At 31.9% G+C, this 23,253-nt stretch overlaps 1 protein-coding gene across 6 annotated transcripts in view; it reads left to right on the top strand.

Moving 5' to 3' along the window:
- The window catches only part of LOC132760278 (rab11 family-interacting protein 4-like), a 53,846-nt gene that overhangs the window by 28,695 nt on the left and 1,898 nt on the right, over positions 1–23,253 (top strand). For 3 of the 6 annotated variants that reach the window (XM_060752236.1, XM_060752232.1, XM_060752237.1), the window contains 9 exons: positions 1,595–1,682; positions 2,098–2,201; positions 4,437–4,448; positions 7,138–7,228; positions 7,679–7,807; positions 8,337–8,453; positions 9,469–9,483; positions 14,957–15,103; positions 17,955–17,987. In XM_060752236.1, coding sequence (XP_060608219.1) covers positions 1,595–1,682; positions 2,098–2,201; positions 4,437–4,448; positions 7,138–7,228; positions 7,679–7,807; positions 8,337–8,453; positions 9,469–9,483; positions 14,957–15,103; positions 17,955–17,987 — 736 coding nt within the window. The remainder of the gene's footprint in view (positions 1–1,594; positions 1,683–2,097; positions 2,202–4,436; positions 4,449–7,137; positions 7,229–7,678; positions 7,808–8,336; positions 8,454–9,468; positions 9,484–14,956; positions 15,104–17,954; positions 17,988–23,253) is intronic. The other 3 variants (XM_060752233.1, XM_060752234.1, XM_060752235.1) reach the window with 3 other exon arrangements.

The following is a 23,253-nucleotide window of genomic DNA, read 5'->3' on the forward strand; positions in this document are numbered from 1 at the left end:
GTCCCTGGAAAAAAATTACTGCTATTACCTATTGCTATATTAGTCTTTATAGAATTACAAGGGAAATAAATAATGTCAAAACTAATAATGTCAGAACACAAATAAATGCAATAAATGTCACAAGAGTTAATGAGTAGAAGATTTATAACCTGTTATAATAAATGTCAAATTATCTTTTTTATGTTGATTTAACTGGTCAGTTATGAAAATATAACTATGATGTATTGATTCAGAATAATGATTTAACACTTTTCTGTCCCTCCAAATTAATATTCGTGACACAGTGATTTTCATGTGTATATCTAAATCAGGAAACACCCAAAACACAAAATTTAAACTTTACAATTTTCAAATTTATCTTGCCCATTAATGTATTTTATGAATGAGTTATCTTTTCAAACCAAAAAAAGAATCAACATTAACAGTGTGAGAAAATTTAAAATGACTTGCATACTATTAAATTTCAAGGCAATATGGATAGTTGTAATTGCCATGTCAGATAACATGATCTTGTTGGTTTACCTTTTGAGCATAACACTCATGCTTGTACTTCTATTAATTCTATAAAGACTAATAAAGCAATATGGGTAATAGAATTTTTTTCAGGGGGTCTTACTTTCTTTTGTTAACCTTCTTTATTGAACAGGGCTCAATATGTAGGCTAATGCCAGGCCAGCTTGCTTGTCTGTGCAGGCTAACCTAGCAAGGGCATAATAAGCTGGGTTCAAATTATGTGTAGGCCAACTTCTAGGGGGTGGGTCTAGATTAGGAGCATGAACTCACAAGAATTTTTAGCTCGACTTTTCGATAAGAATAAGTAGACCTATTGCAGTCACCTGAGCGTCCGCGTCCGCGTCCGCGTAACCACTTATGTTAAAGTTTTTTGTTAATAGTTCAAATATTTTCAAAGTCCATTGACATATGGCTTTGAAACTTTGCACACTTGTTCACCATCATGACCCCAACCTGTAAACAGGAGGAGGTAACTCTATCAAGCATTTTGACAGAATAATGCCCCTTTTTCGACTTAGAATTTACGTTAAAGATTTTGTAATAGTTCAATTATTTTCAAAGTCCATTGACATATGGCTTTAAAACTTTGCACACTTGTTCACCATCATGACCCCAACCTGTAAACAGGAGGAGGTAACTGTATCAAGCATTTTTTTTACTATCAAGCACTAAGAATAGTCGAGCGTTGCTGTCCTACCGACAGCTCTTGTTTATTTTGTTCCACTGATTTTCAAAGGTGAAACATTCCCATCAGTGATGTATAATATTATACATGTTTAAACAATAATAGGTGCCACTTTGCTCCTTAAATAAAGCTTTTAGAGGTCATTAATTTTCACATCTCCTTTGTAAAGGGGCATGGAAACTTCATGAAAAATTTGTCTCCCAAACCCCAGCACCTCCTCTTATTCCTGTATTCTTGACTTCTTTAACAATGCCAAGAAAATCAAAAATCCGTCTTATTTGATTACATAATCATATTATTATAATTTATTCCCTGCACTTCATTTTAATATAAATGTCACTAATTAAGTTATCATATAAACGTGGTTGAACAATGGATGTACAATTATGATTTCAGTCAATTAGCGAGAGGTTTAAGAAGTCCAAATGCAAATGAGGATATATATGACGATATAGATGGTAGCTTTCAAGAACTCACCGATAGGGTAAATATTATCATATTCTTTCTTTATTATTATTATTTTTTCAAGATTTCAGATGAAGTGAATAACTAATTTAACAATCTTGAAAAATACTGATGATGGATATTCTTCTTGTATTTGTTTCGAAGCATTATGAATAGTCTTGTTATTCATTGTTTTCTTGCTATGTAAAGATTAAATCAGATTTGAAAAATATAATTTGAGCTGTGATTTTATGTTGTTGTTTTTTTTTCTTAATATCTGATAAAGCATCACATATGGCATTTAATTTTGTTCATTGAAAATAAATTGAAAATGTCTGTAAGGTATTGTTTATATGCAACTGTTGTTTAATTAAAGGGATACAACTTTGTTAAATTTGTAAATTGTCTGTTCAAGAATTAACTCCCTTACTGTATAAAAAAGTGTTATTTTACAGATAAAATCCTTAGAAAAACAACTAGTCAAAGTAAATGATGATAGGTCAAAAGAAGATGGGGTAAAAATACGCTACAAAGATGAAAACAGTATTCTTATTAAAAGGTAATGCTTCTGAAACAAAAAATTGTCTTTTTATTATGTGCTTTATAAAAAAAGGAATATTAAGAGGTTCTGTCCGAAGTTTATATAACTTTTTTGTATTGACAAAAATATTAGAAGAAGGTTTTAACATAATGGGTAGATTTTAAAACTTTGTGAAGATAACAAAGGTTGTATGGAGATTTTGCAATATTAGTATATAAGCAAAATGTTTCAGGTTATTTAAATTAATGTAAAGTTGTTTGCAGTATTTTTGGTTTGAGCTGAAGTGAGTTGGTTATGTTATATATATGTGTTGATATTTTGAGAGTGTTTAAATTATGTCCATGTGAAAGAACCTATATTTCTTTTCAAGTTCCTTATTTATATTATCAATATTTGGTTTAATTTTTTTATGACATAAAAATATAATGGTATTTAAAGAAAACATCAAAATTGATAGATATTTATATCTAAAGTCATATATATCTATTACTAAAAACATCATCATCTATCCCTCATCCCAGTTTCCCCTATTCCAAAAAATAAGATATTTTGTTTGTTTTTTGTTATTCTATGGAGGCAGTCCTATAGGTTTGTTGTAAAAAAGTAAACATTTTCAGTTAATAAAAAAAAGAAGATTTTTTTTGTGACATCTGCATTGTTTGGAAATAAAGAATTAAAAGAAATACATGTTACAGATGAGGGAATCTGTATTTCACAGTCATATGAAAGAATCTTTGCTGAATTTTTATTACATTGTCCTGTTGTTAAAGGGAAGACTTCTTAGTCTTTAAATTTTCTTCCAAAAAAAAAAGAAAAATTCTGTTATTGGTAAACTGCTTAATAAACTCATCTACAAAACCCTCTGATTTTGGAGTACTTGTCTCAATGAAGACCATACCAGATTGCAGACCAGACTTGGCTAACCCTTAACTAGGCCAGTCTGTACATGGATGCAGTCTGACCATGCTTTATACTGATGGCTGACCAACTTAAAATTTTCATCTTGATATACATGTGTCTCAAACTAATAATGGATTGTTCCAAAAATTGTAGCTGGAAGGGTCCATTAATAGAAGTTCTGCAGGTTATGGGTTATTTATAGCATTTGGGTATTTTTGTTTAAAGTTATTAATGAACAGCTCTAAAATCAAAAGTGTGACCAAGTTCATTGCAAGATTTATCAGGGTAAAGATTAAAATAAGATATAATTATTGATTGTTGTCTTATTCGTGAAAATTATTTATTGTAAAAATTATGAAACAGTATTCTCATATGCACCTAAAACCAGACAGAAATACCACATGATGCTATGTTAAATGCCACACTAGAGATAAATTACTGCAAAATTGCAGCTAAATATAGACTGGTCTTGGGACATAAGAGTAATAAATATGGTTTTAGGTATTATAGTTCTATATATATTTAATATTCTGACAAGGAATGTAATTTTAAATTAAAAAACCAATCTGAGAAATACCATTAAACGGATAATCGGGAAGACAGTCAGGGAAGAGAAATGTAGGGAAATTTGTTCTTAGATGAGTGTGATATATCCCTTTATCTGCAGAAATGGACTTGTCCAGCTTCAATTTTTAGAATTGTCCATTATCAATTTAGGGGATATCAAGATGTAAATTTTAAAGTTAGCCAACAATATAGAGCCTGGTCAGACTGCAGGGCTGTATAGGCTGACCTGGCTCTATACTCAGGTGTCAAAGGAAAATCACTTGGTTCTAGCAGTTAAGAGATATTTTTGGTTTTTCCTTTATACAGACTGTTACAAAACATCTAAAAGATACATATGTCATATGAATTGTAATTATACAACTTTAGTTAGAATTTTTCATCAAGGAAGTCTTCTTGGCAAAACATATTTTGTATGATAGGTGACTTGTAATTTACCACTTTCTCCAAAGATAATGGAAATGTCTGATAGAGAAATGAATACCGTACTTTATAATAAAAAAAAAAACAACATATAATCTCGAATCATTTCCTTCCTGGATTGAAAAGATATGAAATCATATGAAATAGATTCATAGCCTCCAGTGATTAGATTTTTTTTGTTATCCTTGAAAATATTGCAAGTCTCTTGCATCTGTGAATTATTTTTCTTGAACAAGTGGTATATTCAAGTCCAAGCATATGTTGATTATGTTGTTGTTGTTTTTCGAGATGGAGGTAAAGTAAAAGATATTTTAGAAGTGTACATGTATAATAATAATGTTTTGATTTGTTTGACCATTATAACAGTGTTGTAGACAGGTAAGTGTCAAAGCTTGGTGTGATTATAATAGCACATGGTGGTAGTTTTCTTCTTCTATACTTTTATCTTTTATCGTTTATCATTAGTTTAAATGGATATCATTATTTCATTATTGTTTTACTTTCTTTAATTATTAAAGTTATGTTAGTTTATAGTATTAAAGAATTTATTGTTAATATCTATTTAGTAGGACGCTATAACCTTATAGCCACAGCTTTAAATCTGTTCCCGGAACTAACCAGTTCATAGCAATGAGTCTAAAGTTGGAAGGTTACAATGCGTTGCTGATCAGTCTGATGTGGAAGGAACCCATGTGGCCAGCAGTCCTTAAATTACTAGTCTGATATGTAAACTGCTTTGCCACATCACCAAATCCTAATCTAAGCTATAGCCTAATAAGCAACAGCCAGTGTCTAAAATGATGACTTTCAAAACATAATCCAAGGAAATGGCCTAGCTCAATTTTGTAGTTTAATGTTTTATTATCTTGAGAGAAATACATTGTTGATAATGTTGAAAATTTAAGAAAATAATTGACTGAATGTGGCATGTCATGGTAAATTATATCAAGATTTATTTCTTCATTTAGCATTTATTTGCCTGACAATATCCTTGATCTTGTTTTTTTATTTCTCCATCTACTTTCAGGCTTTATATTGTGTATTGTACTATTTTCTGTTGAAAGAGCTTTGCCAACTTAAGTACATTAACTTGCATTGTATTTTTAATTTCACATACATGTATATTATTGTTATATTAAGATTTGATATCAATTTCTTTCTTTAAAGTTCATCAAAACAATTAGATACAGATAAGAAGATAATCAACTTTGAAAATAATTATACAATGTGATACAATGCCTATTGTGTCTTATGTCTGATATTTGGTTCAGTTTTGTTATTGTTGATTAAGTTACAGTATATTGTTATCTTAAATGATGAATATTCATACAAGGTTTGTTCTAATCTGCCATATCTGTTTGATAAATGTATTGTTTCTGAAAACAAGCATATTACATATTACATGTATTTATTACATGTATATGTACTAGCCGAAGGTTAACTGTATTATATAATTTATGTTATAATCTTGAAGTAATTAAAGTTACTATACCTGACTATTATGTACAGGACAAAGCTCTATCAACATTATGTAACTGGTGTTTGGTGTGTATTTGCTGTGGATCCGTATTTTTATATAGACATAGTCATTTCTTTCATATTTTCAGCATCTTTAGAAACATATTTGCCACATTAATCTACAGTTTGTCACATTTCTGTAAACATTTTGAAATTCTTATTTTGATATAGAAACTGAATCTAAAGTCTTACTAGCAGGAGCCTAGTGGTTGAGATCCCCATCTTGGAATCACTTGCCACTCACTGATGTGGTGTTTTGAATTCTTCCAGGGACTTTGTATCTTTACAATTTAGAAAGCTATCTAGCTAGTGTGTAAAAGGTTGTTGGTTGTTCTCTGATTCTCATTTGTGCTCCACTTGTAAACAAGGAAGTAATGTAATGGCCTCTGATGTGATTTAACCACCCAAAGTCTCATGAAAGGATTCAAAGTCCCTGTTGGGATTCAAACCAACAATGGTGAATATAACAAGTGGTTTGAAGACATTAGCACTCTGCCACTGATGCTTCTTTGTTAAGTAAGATTCCCCAAAATCATCCCCAAAAATTATGAAAACTTGTGATTATTCTATTTCGAAGCCATACACTTGGGCAAAGATTGTGTGCCATTATGTTATATGTATCAGTTTGCATGATGTGCACTATTTTAGCCTGAATATTGAGGAAGTTAATGCACAATAGTTCAGTTTGTACTTTTATATATGTGGCTCTAGTTTATACTATAATTAGCTACAGACTGATGTATGAATTTTAATGAAAACTTGACAAACTATGCAAAAAAAATTTTGGTACCAGACAATATTTTATGCTTACAAGTATCAATAGAAATATTTATAGAAGGGTTTTCATAACCTTCTGTAGGCAACATAAAGAAATTAAAGTGAAGCTCATCAGATTCTGCTACCATTTCTCATAGAATGCTGTTTAATACTACAATGCTAATACCACAGAATCTTTCATAATATCATATAATTTATGTTATAATAAACATGCATATTAATTATATTATTCTTCAGCATAATATCTGATCTTGATGCTTAGAAAATAACATATATTGTAGACAGTTGTTTGAACCAGATAATTGTATTGATAAGATAATGGCATCTATTGCATCTTTCTTATGTTGCTTAATGAAATCAAAGTACACGGTATTATAATTTGTTACTGATAATCATTTCTGTGCTGCAATAAATGAGGGGGGAAATCCAAAATATTTGAGCCATTGTCATATAATAACGTTGGCATTACAGATGTATACATGTATTTTACAAACCCTGAGAAAGATTATTAGTGACAAAAAAATCAACAAAAAGTTAAGTCATAGTTAATTTTAAAATCAAGTTTTTATGGTGTGCATTTAAAGAAGAAGAAAAAAATATTCAAATACAAAATCAGACATATAATTATAGGTTAAGGCGAGACATTCTGTAATGCATACATCCATTTAATGAATATCAGTATTATGTAGCCCGAAATTGTGTGAAATAATGTATTATTTTATATATAATTATATGAGAACGTATATGATAATAGCCGGGTATATAATTACAGAATCCACACTATGGAGGAACAGCTCAAGGACATGGAGTGTAAGTCAGATGATAGGGTGAGAGAAGAACAGAGAAAATATCAGGAGATGGTGGTAAGTTCTATATTTATAATGACTAGTAACTATAAATATTGATAATGGCATAGTTAAACATGTTAATTTCACTTAAGTGTACTGCCTAGAAAAAAACAATATTTCATAATAAAAAGCATTATGTTTGTAATGAAATAATTGAGACTCATTCAAATGTTTAATAATCTATAAAACTTATAAAGTAAAGGGAAACAACTCTTGCAAATAATGCATTTTGGTTGTAGGATTGTCTCCCTTCTACCATAATCAAAATACATTGGTCATAGAGGGGGTTTGTGGATTTTTTTTGCTGGAAAGATTATTGTTTTTATAAATTACATGTAAATGATTTATATATTTTCTTTGGGTGTTTATTCCTACACTTGCTTTACGTGATTCTGAAAATATATCCAAATATTTACCTGTATATTCAGTAGAAAGTAACTATATCACACTATTGTACTATTTCAGAACAAACATGGCATTGAGAACGAGAAAATGGATTACCTGACATTGAGGTTACAAACATTTGAAACAGAAAATGAACGTCTCAAAACAGATGTTGTACGGTTAAAGAATGAAAATGATAGGTTAAGAATGGTAAGACTCAGTTCTATGTAGTCAGCTATTTCTAGTTGCCACTCAAAAATACATCAGAGGTTTAAGATTGTCTTATAATTGATGAAAGTCCTTCTAAACATGAGAAATTTCTCTGCCAAGAATGTGTGAAAATTTTTAAATGTGACTTTAACAGTGTCTGTAGGAACTATTTTACCAAAACTGCATGAAAGTTGTTATAAGACCTTGACTGACTGTAACTCAAGACCAGAAACAAAGGATTACGGGTTACTTGCGAAGATCAAATTGGTGCAAAAACCAGAGCTACTAGATTCATAAGTTGTCTTCTAAATATCAAGAGTTGAACCTAAAACAAAAAATGAAAAAAATAATTAATTAGTAATTAATAGTACAACTGAAGGCTACAGTGCTGTTCTATGTATATTCACATTATATGTACCACAATCATGTTTACTTACAATCTTGATTATAGTTACATTGACAGTTGTATAAAACAATGCTATTTCTTCAAATATTCATTGGCCATGAAGATGATGTTTACGTATTTCAGGATAAAATGGAAGTATCCGATAGATTAGCAGCAATGGAGGAAGATTTTAATAAAGTTTCGGCAGAATACAACGAAGTAATGTCAAAATTTGACAGAGAACAAGAAATTACAGGAAATGTGAGTATTTCGGGCAATTTTGATTTTTTATATATCTTTGCATGTGTTGCTTTCAAAAATTTTCCTTGCTAATTTGGTATTTTGTACCTGTAATAGTTATACTTTGACACCAAATGCCCAGGATTCTCAAGCTGATGCAATATCTTAATACACAGAGAAACATAATTGCAAGAATTCTTATCTTTGTATGGTTTATTTTAACCTTTTCTCCGCTGAAATTGGAAATGATTAGTTTTTGCAACCAGTATAGAAAAATTCACAAAGATGGTCGGCCAACAAGTATATAGAGCCTGGTCAGCTTGTGCAGGCTGGCCTGGCTCTATACTGGTTGAAAATGCTAATCACTTTCAGTTTCAGCAGGTTAAGTGCATTTATGGTAAATATATCATCATTTCACTAGTTATGAATACTTCAATTGAATGTTTTATTTAAAATGAATAATTTTAAGGAATTTTTTCCACATGTTTATAACTTGAACTAATTTATCACTCACCCAGCTTAAAATGTAAATCTGAAACAGTATGGTTGAATATGTACTTTCGCTCTCTATCTGCTGAACCTGTGTAATGAATTTGCCTTGCTTTGAATTTGGAACAGTCCAAATTCTTTTGAAGGGTTTCAATATGAAGATACAAAAATTGAGCAACTTACAGTGCAGAGCAAGGTCAGACTGCACCATTGTGCAGATTTGGCTGGCACTATACTGTTGGCAAACACAAATCACTTTTGGTTCCAGCAGGTAAAGGATTAGTAACTAAGCAGTCAACAGTTTAGAATATGGCCAAATTGCGCTGAATCATACAGGCCGACCATGTTATATACAAGTGATATTGGCATACAGTACAGTTACATGTTCCACTACAATTCAACAATTCAGACCAATGCTTTATATAATATCCTGTTTTATTTATGTTGTCAATTTTGCTAGATGTTAGTTTGAAAACAAAATCATTCACCCTTACTTTGTTTTGCCTGCTTTTGTCATGAATGTTTGTTTTATGTTTTTTATCACCAGAAAACATCGGGAAAGGTACTTGTTTGTGAATCTATCAGATAGTGGCTTTTTTCTGAAATACTTAGTTTCTTTTGTTCTCAGTTTTTCTTATATAATTAAGCTGTGTTTTGTTATCTTTTATAATTTCAATTGTTCACAACTTATATGGAATGGCTTTTACAACTAGTTATCACATTTTACATAGTTTTTGGTTTCTCTTCTAGATGATTTTATGTATAGTTATTGATGAATGTTTTAAGATTTTTTTTTATAATTCATCTATCACTGAATCAATAAGTTTTTAGTCTGCTTTTTTTTGAGAAAACAGAGCTGTTGCTTAATTAATTCTAAAACCTAGTATTCAAGGGTCGAGGGCCTCATGCCCTATGTTTGAGGGAAGAGGGCCTCATACCCATTGTTCCCTGGCTAAGGGCCTCAAACCCATTATTCCATGGTTGAGGACCTCATAGCCACTGTTCCAGGGCTAAAGGCCTCAAACCCACTGTTACAGGTTTGAGACCATGTTCTCTTCAACAGTGGGTTTGAGGGCCTTAACCATTCAACAGCTGGCTTGAGGCCCTCCACCCTTCAACAGTGGGTTTGAGACCCTTAACCCTGGAACACTAGGTTTGGGCCCCTTAACCATTCAATAGTGGGTTTGAGGCCCTTATCCATTCAACATCGGGTTTGAGACCCTTAACCCTTGAACACAAGTTTTTAGGCCCTTAACCATTCAACAATTGACTTGAGGCCCTTAACCCTGGAGCAGTATGTCTGAGGCCCTTAATCCTTCAACAGTAAGTTAGAAGCCCTTAACCTTTAGTTTTTATGCCCCCACAAAGTGGGAGCATATAGCGTTGCACTTGTCAGAAATCTTGTCCCGAAATCTTGTGAACGCAACTCCTCTTAAACCGGATGGCAGATTTTGCTTAAACTTTCAGGGATGAACAACCTTAATGTGTAGATGGTAGTAAAGGAAGGAATTTTTGCTGCGACCAAATTTAACAGAATTATGGCCCTTTGTTGATTTTTTCACTATATACTATGTAGAAATTTTGTGAACGCAACTCCTCTTAAACCGGATGGCAGATCTTGCTTAAACTTCCAGGGATGAACAACGTTAATGTGTAGATGGAAGTAAAGGAAGGAATTTTTGCTGCGACCAAATTTAACAGAATTATGGCCCTTTGTTGATTTTAAGTTTTCAACCGGTGGCACATGTAGTCCAAAAAATATTTGACCTGGGGTCATAAGATTGACAAAACAGTGGCGTGTGGGGGCTTTTGTTGAATATATTACATAGATGTTGTACTTTTATCCCACTTTGTAAATATTACAATTATCATATACATCTTTCACAAATATCATTTTGTTAATGTATCGCTTTTTTGCCTGATTTTCTGTCATTCAAATAAAGTGCACTGCTTTTAATAGAAAAGTCTCTTGTAAATTTCTAAAGATATTTGGAGATATGGAAATACTAAATTTCACACTTTTATAGCAATATGGGTATGTCATACTTCACACAAACTTGTTTCCAGCAGTTCATTGGTTATTTTAGTCTTCCTTATTCATCCCCATCATGCATTTATATAGAGTGCAAATAATTGAGCCGCGTCACGACAAAATCAACATAATGGGTTTGCGTCCAGCATGGATCCAGACCAGCCTGTGCATCCGCGTAGTCTGATCAGGATCCATGCTGTTCGCTATCAGTTTCTCTACTTGTTATAGGTTTTGTAAGGGAACAGCATGGATCCTGATCAGACTACACGGATGCGCAGGCTGGTCTGGATCCATGCTGGTTGCAAACCCATTATGTTGGTTTTGTCGTGACACGGCTCATATTTGTTCTTGTATTTTTTATGCCATTTGGAAACTAGAGGGTACTGTATTTGAATGTTAATGAGCAAACTTGACATTGAAACGTGATCAGATATAGCCAATTTCAATATAATAAAATGATTTGTGCTCAAATGTAATATAAAAAAATGTAAGTAAATAGAAAGCAATGATTTGCATAATGTCGCTGAATATGTGTTACCTAAATCTGATCTTCTACATCATCCAAAGTTTTAAAAGGAGTGAATTTGCATGGCATGAAGGGACTAGATTTTTTTTTGTGTGAACCATATTATATATTGATGGACATTTTTACAGTTACACACAATTCAGTATTGAATTCTTATGTGAACATACATTTTGCAATGCCTGAACCTTTTTTCTCTGTCTTCTTTGTCAAACATCATATATTCTGTTGTTATTTTTCTTCATGTCTAAGGGGATAAATATTTTTAAAACTTCATAAAAAAAGTCACAATTTTAGAGCCCTATAATTATTATATATTTTTCTTCAAAAATGCACATCATTTAAATGTTACCAAATATAAGTCCAATAATAAGTCCTCAAAGTTTGTGGACCAATTTGCAAAGAGACTAGTGATTGGAAAAATTGAAGAAATACTAGATGAAACTAAATACAAAAATGTAGCATGGAAATAAGATATAGTACAAAGAGCTTTTAGATATAGTTTTAAAGATAATGGTAGTTAGATGGTCTAATCTTTCTTGATGTTCCTTCATCAATTTCTTGCACTTTGAAATAGAAAAGATACTTGAATGATATTAGAAGTGGATGTTCTGAAATCATAGCTTCTTTATATTGGCATATAATGCCTTAATAGCTGTATATAGTGCTTATTTTGGAAACTCAAAATTCTGAGAGAAAAAATTGCTTCAAGTTGTTCCCCTTTATAATTATAAGATTATATCTTTAAATAGTAGTTACCCTTTGTAGATATGAATTTTAGAGTTGTGTCCCTTTGATATTAAGTTAATAATGGTGGGAGTTTCGGGTTTCTGTTGTCTGGTTTAATTGCTTTGAATGAATTCCTGTATGTTAGAATTGAACTGTTTACAATATTAGTATTACTATCTGATTGACTATTTACTTTAAAATTGTCAAAATCTAAACTGCTAGTATTAAAATATATAGATGCTCAGAGCTTTTTACTGTATCATTTTAAACTTGTATTTTATAATTTAATTTTTTGTATTTTCGGTTTTTGTATAAATTTCAAATACTCTTTTGATGAATGCAAATCAAATATTGATAGGCAGTATTACATGTATTTATTATGGTTAAAATATTTATTTCTCATTTCGAATAAACATTGCAATGGATAATTAAATATTTTAAGTTCTCGTCATGAGCTGATACAAGTTGCTTTTTGAAGGCTTTAATCTTTGTAATAAAATGCATGAACATTTGCATAAATTAGTCTCACATGCAATTTGTAAACATAATTGCAAAATTTAGATGATCTCTTCTAACCTTCGCAATAATATTGTCGTGACACGGTACACTTGTATCTGTTTGTAAGTTTAGGTGGGGATACAGTGTTCTCGTATTAAGGCGATGATGGTACATTTAAGAATGATGTTTATACTGTTTACAGTTTACTGTGCATGGGAAAATTGCAGTTCAGATAAATATCTTGTTTTGCAAAATGATGAAATCTGACATTCCTAGATTCATGAAGTTGAAAAACTTTTTTTATGTGAGTAGAGTCTCACATGAATAAGGTAGAATAGAAGTGCCTGTAAAGTTTTTATTAATGAAATTTTTTTATTTTAATGTTAAATACTCTGAAATTGTGACATGTCTTGTAGAAAAACGTGCAATTTTAATTTGAAAGGTTTTTTACTTTTTTAGCTCACCTGTCACAAAGTGACAGGGTGAGCTTTTGTGATCGCTTTTCGTCCGGCGTCCGTCCGTCCATCGTCCGTCCGTCCGTCGTCCGTAAACTTTTTCTTTAAATGACATCTCCTCATAAACCACTAAGCCAATTTCATCCAAACTTCACAGGAATGTTCCTTTGGTGGTCACCTTTAAAAATTGTTCAAAGAATTTAATTCCATGCAGAACTCTGGTTGCCATGGCAACCGAAAGAAAAAACTTTAAATATCTTCTTTTAAAAAACCATAAGAGCTAGAGCTTAGATATTTGGCATGAAGTATCTTCTAGTGAGTGTCTACCAAGTTTGTTCAAATAAAAGCCCTGGGGTCAAAATTGGCCCCGCCCCGGGGGGTCATTGATTTTCCCTATATGCATATAGTAAAAACTTAAAAAATCTTCTTTTAAAGAACCCAAAGAGCTAGAGCTAAGATATTTAGCATGAAACATGTTCTAATAGGTGTCTACCAAGTTTGTTCAAATAAAAACACTGGGGTCAAAATTGGCCCCGCCCCGGGGGGTTATTGATTTTCCCTTTATGCATATAGTAAAAACTTAAAAATCTTCTTTTAAAGAACTCAAAGAGTTAGAGCTAAGATATTTAGCATGAAACATGTTCTAATAAGTGTCTACCAAGTTTGTTCAAATAAAAGCCCTGGGGTCAAAATTGGCCCCGCCCCGGGGGTCATTGATTTTCCCTATATGCATATAATAAAAACTTAAAAAATCTTCTTTTAAAGAACTCAAAGAGCTATGGCTAAGATATTTAGCATCAAACATGTTCTAATAGGTGTCTACCAAGTTGTTCAAATAAAAGCCCTGGGGTCAAAATTGGCACCGCCCCGGGAGTCATTGATTTTCCTTATATGTGTATAGCAAAAACTTAAAAAATCTTCTTTGAAAAAACCCAAATAGCTAGAGTTAAGATATTAAGCATGAAACATCTTTTAGTGAGTGTCTACAAAGTTTGTTTAAATAAAAGACCTGGGGTCAAAATTGGCCCCGCCCCGGGGGCATTGATTTTCTTTATATGTGTATAGCAAAAACTTAAAATCTTCTTTGAAAAAACTCAAATAGCTAGAGTTTAGATATTAAGCATGAAACATCTTCTAGTAAATGTCTACAAAGTTTGTTCAAATAAAAGCCCTGGGGTCAAAACTGGCCCGGCCCCAGGGGTGTCATTGTTTTTAACTATATGTGTATATTAAAAACTTCAAAAAAATCTTCTTTTAAAGCCCAATGAGCTAGAGCTTAGATGTTTAGCATGAAACATCTTCTTATGGGTGTCTACCAAGTTTGTGCAAATAAAAGCCCTTGGGTTAAATTGGCCCTGCAACATTGGGGGGGGGCCTATATACAGGTGAGCGACCTCAGGGCCATCATGGCCCTCTTGTCTTAAAAGTTTTACTTAAATTGGACGTTATATGTTTTAAGATAATTGAATTTTTAGTAAGACATTTGATGATGAACTTCTCAAGTACTTATGCACTAGGTAGGCATAAAACGTTGCCTTCATCCTTGAATTATTAACTCCCCTGCATTGGTAAAAACCAAACCCAGCAGGGATTGTCATTAGTTGGATGATAAAGTTCTCACTCAATGCCAGACATTCTGAGTTGATCATATCCTGTACTATTTTAAATTATTCAATTATCTATATTAACAAAAAAGTCAAAATATATCCAATGTATTTTAGATTTTTCCTTATATTTTAAATGATTTGCTTTATTTCACAATATTCTCCATATTTCATGTCATTTCTTATTATTTCAGTTGTTAGATGAGTTACAGAAGGAGTTAGAAGACCTCCGTAAGTTTAAGATAGACTGTGAACATAAGCATTCTCATATACCCAGGACGCCCAGTCTCTCAGATTCCAACGGGTTTTCGTTCAACGCGGAGCTCGCCAAATTAAAGGAGGTCAGTATACTAGCCTAGCAATAGATTGAAAGTAAAAATGGTACAGGTGACATATTTTACTTGCTTAGAGATAGAATATTTTTATAATTTACAGTAAAACATGTTTTTTACGAACCCCACTGGACACATAAAGTTTTGATTGAGAGGTGATAGCTAAATTAAAGGAGGTCAGTATACTAGCCTCACAATAGATAAAAAGTAAAATCCGTAAAGGAGACATATTTTACTTGCTTACAATTTACAGTAAAACATGTTTTTATGAACACCACAGGACACATGAAGTTTTGGTTAAGAGATGATTGCTTGGTGACTTTAAAAAAGTAAATTCAGACATTGTTATAATAAAAACAAGATGAGAAGGCTGGCTTGGCTTTTAATACTGGTGGCAAATATGAGTCATTATCTATGAAACCATTCAGAGAATAGTAAACCTTATAAGAGGAGCTATGGCATATGGGTTAAGGTGTCTGCCTTTCAAAATTAAGGTAGTAAGTTCAAGCCGGTTACTTGGGTTACATTGAGCATGTTTCCTCACATGTAGTTGTAGCAAGTGCAGACAATGACTGGTTCAGATAAGCTGCTATCTTTCTCCACAATTAGCTTAGATAAATATTGTTTAATTTAATAACCAGTATGTCATCAAGTCTTCTCCCACCTACACTTTGACCTATTTAAGCTCACCTGGAAAAAAAAGTAATTATAATCATTAAATTGATATTTAATCAGGGTTATGTGTTAACATAATTTTTGTGGACTGGTTGCAGAACAGAAAAAACCTATGTAATAATGCATTACAGAAGTAGATAAATCTGTATAGCACTAAACCATTACATATTGTATTATATATCTGAAGCATTGCCTCCCAATCATTAGTTGGTTTCTTATTTCATTATTTCAGTATTTTTTTACATTTTCACAAATTGTACCATTTCAGTGGTATATTAAGGAGTTTAAAAACTAGTACAATATTGATATATCTTTTCATCGGTAACAGGTTGGGATCTGTACGGTTGAAAGGCTGTGGCATAGAGGTTATAATGATGATATTATATTTTAACAAACTTTAAATAGATCTAGTTATAAATATATAGCCGTCAAAAAAAGATTTAATGAATATATAATGCTGATATTTGAATCTGCTGACAAAGTGTGATATGACACTTAAAGCCTTCATTGTGCTATGTATATCTTCATGAATTGAGTAACATTTTGATTTAATTTAATGTTATAATAAAAATGCTATTCAGAAAGAAATGAAATGTGATTCTTCAAAATTGTGCCTTTTCTTGAGTTTCTGTAACTTTTGAATATTTAATTTTTTTTTGAAGTATACCTTAACAACATGTTCTTAAACTTTAAAGATCCATAATGGCATTCCTGTACCATTTTTGTAATACTTTACAAAAAAAATAATACTTTTTAGCTCACCTGGTGATAATACTTTTTAGCTCACCTGGTGACCATGGTGAGCTTTTATGGGCGTCTGTCCGTAAACTTTTACTTTAACCATTTACCTCATATATATGTGAAACAACGCACTCTCGACCCCCCCTCCCCCTCTTTCAGGCCTCAAATAGTGAAAAAATGTCCTATTTTGGCCCCAAACACATGTTTTCGTTTGAGAAATGTTGCTTAAAAAAGTGAGCACTTTTTCGGCGCGGTCCCCCATCCAAAAGATACATCAGGTAACATTAGCCTTGCTGAATTTATGTTGTGGCCTTATCCTGTGTTGAATCATAATATGTTTTTAAATGGCTTTCAATTTCAAAATACAAAAATTTTAGCTACCAATAGTATAGAGCCTCATGGTCAGAATGCACTGACGTACAGGCTGGCCTGGCTCTTTACTGGTCAGCAAAGGCTGATCTCTTTCAGTTCTAGCAGATTTAAAAGGTTAATGAATAAAAGGATTTAACATTGCTTTTGTCTTGAATTACACCATTTTGCTTTATACAGATACTATGCATTTTGTTTTACTATTACATAATGCTCGTAAGTGAACACAATTTATAAAGTTGTGTCATGTTAAAAGGTAATAGTATTATGGTATAACTTTGTATGCCTTCCAACTGAACACATTATGTCGCTCAACTTATTGACCATTTTATTACAAAAAGGTGGATACTGCAAAATAATTGTCACTGATATTATAGATGGAAAGTGCTAATTGCCAATTGCCAAACAAGTCTAAAGAGGCTTCTTCACAGTGTGCTCTATTTTGATTTAATTTGCTGCTAAAACAGAATGGCTATGATTTGTTTGGAAAGCTTCTTCTTTTTTCCAAATGTTTGTTTTTTTCTTCAATAATGATTATCTAACATTAATAGTGTCAGTAAAATGGCTTTCAGATTCTAGACTCTATTTTTTTCTTTCTCACAAAGCTTGTTTGTTTGTTTTAAATTGACCACTATGTGATTATCATCACATGGTTAAACATATTGTACCTTAGAAGTGCATGCAACTCATGACTGATAGAAAATATGTTGTGCTTTTGCTTAAACTATTCAGTTTTCATTTGTCAGAAAAGTTTTAAAAAAGAACAATTTGTTATATTTGAAAATGTTATATACCCTTCTCCGAGTGGCAAGCGGTGTATATTTTATACAAAGGCAAATTTTTCTTTTCTTTATTTATTTTACAAATAAAATGCTTTTTGTGAATTTCATTATATATTTGGGAGGGGCATGATATATATGAAAAACAACATTAAATTATAATCAATTATATTAAATATCTAAGCAAAAACATATACTTTTTTCTATGGCCGAACATGAGCTGCATGTATGTCTAAAGTACAATATCTTGACCAGTGAGTTATCACCGTCCTAATATTTATTTCATGCACTAACAGACGTTATGGTTAGAATGGAGGGACGCAGCACAGGTGGGTATCTCATCAATACAATCATTGTTGTCTTCAATTTGCATGGAGCTTATTTTGTTTTCATTTCTTCTTGTGGAATATCACATTTCTTTTTCATTTGTTTGATTGTTTGCTTTTTTTCTATTTTGGATTTTGAAGAGCACTTTCTTTATCCATTGTTTTTACCTTTTAAAAATGCATACACCTCATGTCTTAATAGGTTACAATAAGGGAAATATAAAAAGAAAAATAGTAACACTTTTTTGCAATTTGGGGGTTTTTTTTTGAATGGGTTTATGGCATATTTAGAACTGCCCCCGCACTACTTTTGGGGCCCGAAAAATTTTCCACACATTTTAAACATATTTATGTTACTGATTTATTAAAACTTCCAGGATCAGTCAAGTTTCATTTTCTAAAGATATTTGGGCATATTTGAAAACTCTAAACTTAAAATTTTTAAATTTCTTTTGTTTAAGAATTATTTTTCAAAAACAGAAAAAAACTACTTAGTAACATGATTTTAATTTATAATTTAAACAAAAAACCCCTTTATTTTTTCCTGTATAATACCGTTAATGGCTTTTTGGGAAGCAGGAGTTACTCCCCTTTATTCATCGAAAAAGATTTAATACTGAGTTTGGAAATCAAGTCTGTGATAGTAGTTGTAAAAAGTAAAAAATTGGGATAAAATGCTTTCAAAATGCACATTTAGATAATATTACATTGTTGTATAGAGATGACTATAATTTAAAAATGTGTTTAGAACTTGTTAATGTATTAAAAAAGAGACAGAACAAAGAAACAGAATATTCCTTATGTATTTTCTAACATAATACCCAAAGTTTATTAACTTGTTTGTTTGTTTGCATTTTCTTAATTTTTTGTTGGTTGGAGTTTGCAGCTGTTTTTGTCCTGCTTTTTATGTACACTTTGCTTGAGACATTTCTTTATTTTTATTTTGCTATGCTAGTTAAATACATGTAATCATTTTCATGAAAGGACTGTCAAAATGCTGTAGCAAATTATAAAGTTAACCCTGCCTCTTCTGAATTTTATAAATGGAATTTTCTCTCTTCTAACTTGGACAAGTTCATTTCTAGTTCCACTGCATTGAGAATAAAATGCAGACTGGCCTTACTATATACAGGTGGTTTGTTACTAGAACTGCAGGGTTAACCGCTAAACTGTGTTACAGTGGTCATGCTTTAATACTTGTATAGATTCATTCATACAGATACATCTCTATTGCATGAAGTTAATAGACCTGTATGGCAATTGGCTATTTCTACTTTAAATTTTGAGTCGGCCAACAAGATAATTAACTAAAAATGTGTTTAAAATCAGTGTTAACAAAATAATGCTATGAAAATATTAAACTTGAGGATTTGTTATAGCCCACTGATCCCACATTGTATTTGTTAAAAAAAAATTGCATACTTACATTATATAAGTTTGTACATTATATAATGAACTTAATTTGGTTTGAAAATATTGTAATCGATAAGGCTTCAAATATGCATTAAATTTCATAATAGTGTAAAATAGCAAAATAGTGCCAAAATGAAATCAAAGGGCTGCAGCTCTATGGTATTTTCTGATCTTTGCAATCTAAATCATACTGACTATCTGTATGTACTTTCCTGTATAAGTTTATTTTTATATACTATAATTCATCTTACGCAGCGACAGCGTTTTGATTTTCTTCTATAACAGTTTGAGATTTACATATGGAATTTTGCATGAAAAAAAAATAGAATTGCCTCGACTAGGATTTGAACCATAGGCCTCTCACACCCTCAACGAGACCGCTTACCTCTGCACCACGGCGAAGTTATACATATGAACCTTGAATAAAAACGAATACATTATGTAATTCTAAATTGAGAATTTCCATTTCGTGTTTGTAATCCTTATTAATTTTGAGGTATTTTGTTCACGATAAACGTGTTGTTTAACACTGATGAAAATAATTTATCGAAAACAGTCCGACATGTATATATTCCACTACTCGACAGTCAGATTTATTTGTGTACTACGCTCTGGAGTATTCGGTAATTTGCATAGCTAAAAATAGCATTTTCATTGATTAAAATGATATTCATGATAATCCGAAGCTTTACGGAAATAGCCGAACATTTTTCATTGGGTAAAAAAGATATTCATCCGCGAAATTTGTGATTGTTACCTCATATTTCTATTGACTAATCTAAACTTTTAATGCACTGTAATTCGTTAAATGCCTACATTAAAAATTATTCTTTCTTTTAAATTGCTGGTTTTTAAGCAGTTTTGAGTGAGAACTACTTTGCGTTGTTAGGACTGTTAGGAAATTTTGTGTTAGACCGTGGATGTTAGCTATGTATTTACTGATCTTACGATCAGAAAATACAAAAAGAGAACAAATCAATTGCATGAAAAATGGCCATTTGCCATCCTTGGTCTGTTTCTGCAAACTGTGATTGTTTTTATGTTTTTCATGGCTTATATGATAATTATGTGTATCTATGACTGTACAGTGTATAAAATTGGTCAGCCCAACCTTATTTTATTAGAATAGTGCTTTACATATTAACTATGCTAAAAGTCACATGGGACTGGTGCAAATAGAAGAGTTAGGGCCCCTTATAATATTAGGCTTCAGTGTAAAAGAATAAGATATATTTTTAGTGTAACTAAAGAATTGGTAGGTTTTAATGTTTATTCTTGCCAACAGTTCTAGCTTATTCTTTGATTTATATCTGAACTAAAACATCAGTCACTTAGCATATGGTGCCCCTCACCGCTGTGGGTTCGAATCCCAACAGGGACTTTGGATTCTTTCATGTGAGGAAGCTATCCAGCTAGCTTACGGAACGTCGGTGGTTCTACTCTGGTGCCGGCTCGTGCCTGAAATAATGCACGGAAGGGCACCTGAGGTCTTCCTCCACCAGTAAAGCTAGAACGTCGCGATATGACCTATACTGTGTTGATGTGACGTAAAACCCAAAACAAACAAACTTAGCATATGGTAAAAACATTCTTTATATGTAAACATTGACTATGAAAATATATTTGCATAAACTTTTTATTAAATTAAGCTTGACAATGTGATTCCAGTTCACAAAGTCATACAGGATTTTGTAAAAAAAGGAAATAAAATAAGTGCATTTAAAAAAAATTTATAGTCATAACTTTATCTACATATGGCACATTTTATATTTACCTTTGTGGTTTTGAAATACCTGAGAGTTATTTATCGTTATGGATCAGTAACTAGCACAACCTAGTTACCTTAAATGTAGTATTTCACAATAAGTTTGGTGTGAAAATGTTATAAAGTTTCTGCATTTGGAAATAGGAAAAAAATTGTCACATGAAAATGAATTTACAGTGACTGAATGAAACTTGTGGGGGCTAAGGGTCAGTGAGAATTTGAGGCTGTATCTTTGTTACCTGGCAATAGAAAAATACTTAAAGGGAACAAAATACAAAACCATAATTATGTTGCAATATGTAACAGTTAATTAATATGCTCCAAGTATTGCAGTACGAGGGTTGTCCCAAAAGTCCGTGACAAATTTTATAGCCGGTTCATTTTTAACGCCAATAGAAAATAATTCACACATATAACCGTTAAGTTTATTATTTAACATTACAACAAATCATTTACAAAAAATTTACCCTAGTTACTTAGAAATTTTCAGTATTAACGACATTGGTTTGAGTTGCCGGCGCACGTCGAATAATTTACATTTTGTTATGAATAGGCTGAAATAAATTACGTATATTTCAAATATCTGATGATGTGTCTGCACAATGACATGTTGACTTCCTCTGCTGCTATGTTTAAATCATCTCTGAAAATTTTAGTTAAATAACTAAAAAAAACGAAAAAGATACGAATAAATGAAAATATCTCATATAAAATAGGAAAGTTAAAATGGCGACGTTCGAAGAATTTGCGGCGCAGTGAACATGTCACTCAGGTTTCATGACTATTTCGAGATGACACATGTAACTATTTTCAACAAATATACCAAATATAACAGTTTAGCAACATATTCTGAGCATTTCTGTACAAAAGGCATGAACGGAACCAGAGTTTTGCGCTACAAAAAGCGAAAATAAGGAAAACACGGATAGGAAGACCGATCTTAGTCGCCTATTTCCTACAGCTAAAAACAGGAGTAACGAGACCGGAAGTTCGCGTATAGCAACAAATTATGTATGCCATCCAAACATTCAACAGACATTAACAACCACATGATTTAAGTCAGAAATTGACAATTTATGGGTACCATTATTGCGTTGAAAGCCATTGTGAGTATTTGAGAAAGGCGCCTTATATAGATTTAACGCCGTCTTTGACGTTGGACGTGCGCCGCGATTCAGTTAGTTGCCATGGTGTTTATGGCATATTTTTGTTGTTTGTTGATATTTATCTATGAAAATTTGTGAAAATGTTTTAATTATATGGGTTTATAACATATTAAAATATCAAATTCGTACCTGTTTTATTTAGCTTTTAATAAATCTTGTCACAGAATATTGGGACAACCCTCGTATTAGTAGATTTCATAGGGTAGTACTTACATAATGATTTATGATCAAGTTCTCTTTTTGTATTTCCATATTTTTGACATGTCAGGAGGTCAAAATAATATGCAAGCATTTCCATGGGGCATGGAAAAATATAACACAAAATATAATATTGAAATAATTGATATGAATTTGGCGAGTCAAAGGATTGTATATCTGTCAAATGATGATATAAAATTGTGAAGGAATCAAATTTTTACTTGCTTTTTATGTTGAAATCTTTGATATGAGCAAAACCTATTTTAAGTTAGCTTTTAAAGTTTCTGTTGCTCTACATAGAGGTCCACTGGTGCCAGATATAATATGAGCCGCATCACTAAAAAACCAACATAATGGGTTTGCCACCAGCATGGATCCAGACCAGCCTGTGCATCCGCGCAGCCTGATAAGGATCCATGCTGTTCGCTATCAGTTTCTCTACTTGTAATAGGCTTTGTAAGCGAACAGCATGGATCCTGATCAGAATGCGCGGATGCGCAGGCTGGTCTGGATCCATGCTGGTCACAAACGCACTATGTTGGTTTTGTTGTGACGCGGCTCATTTGAGGTTTATTCCAAATTCTTTCTAGTATTAGGAAAGTAAATCACTAAAGATCTAATGATTTATTTGCACAAATCTATCCTTACAAGATAAGGTTTCTTATAGATTAATTACTTACTGCATGGATTTTTGAAAGGGTGATTTAACATGACTTACACTTCTTGT

This window comes from Ruditapes philippinarum, unplaced genomic scaffold (assembly GCF_026571515.1).
Source record: "Ruditapes philippinarum isolate M1 unplaced genomic scaffold, ASM2657151v2 ctg1034_1_1_1_1, whole genome shotgun sequence".
In the NCBI taxonomy this organism is placed as follows: Eukaryota; Metazoa; Mollusca; class Bivalvia; order Venerida; family Veneridae; genus Ruditapes; species Ruditapes philippinarum.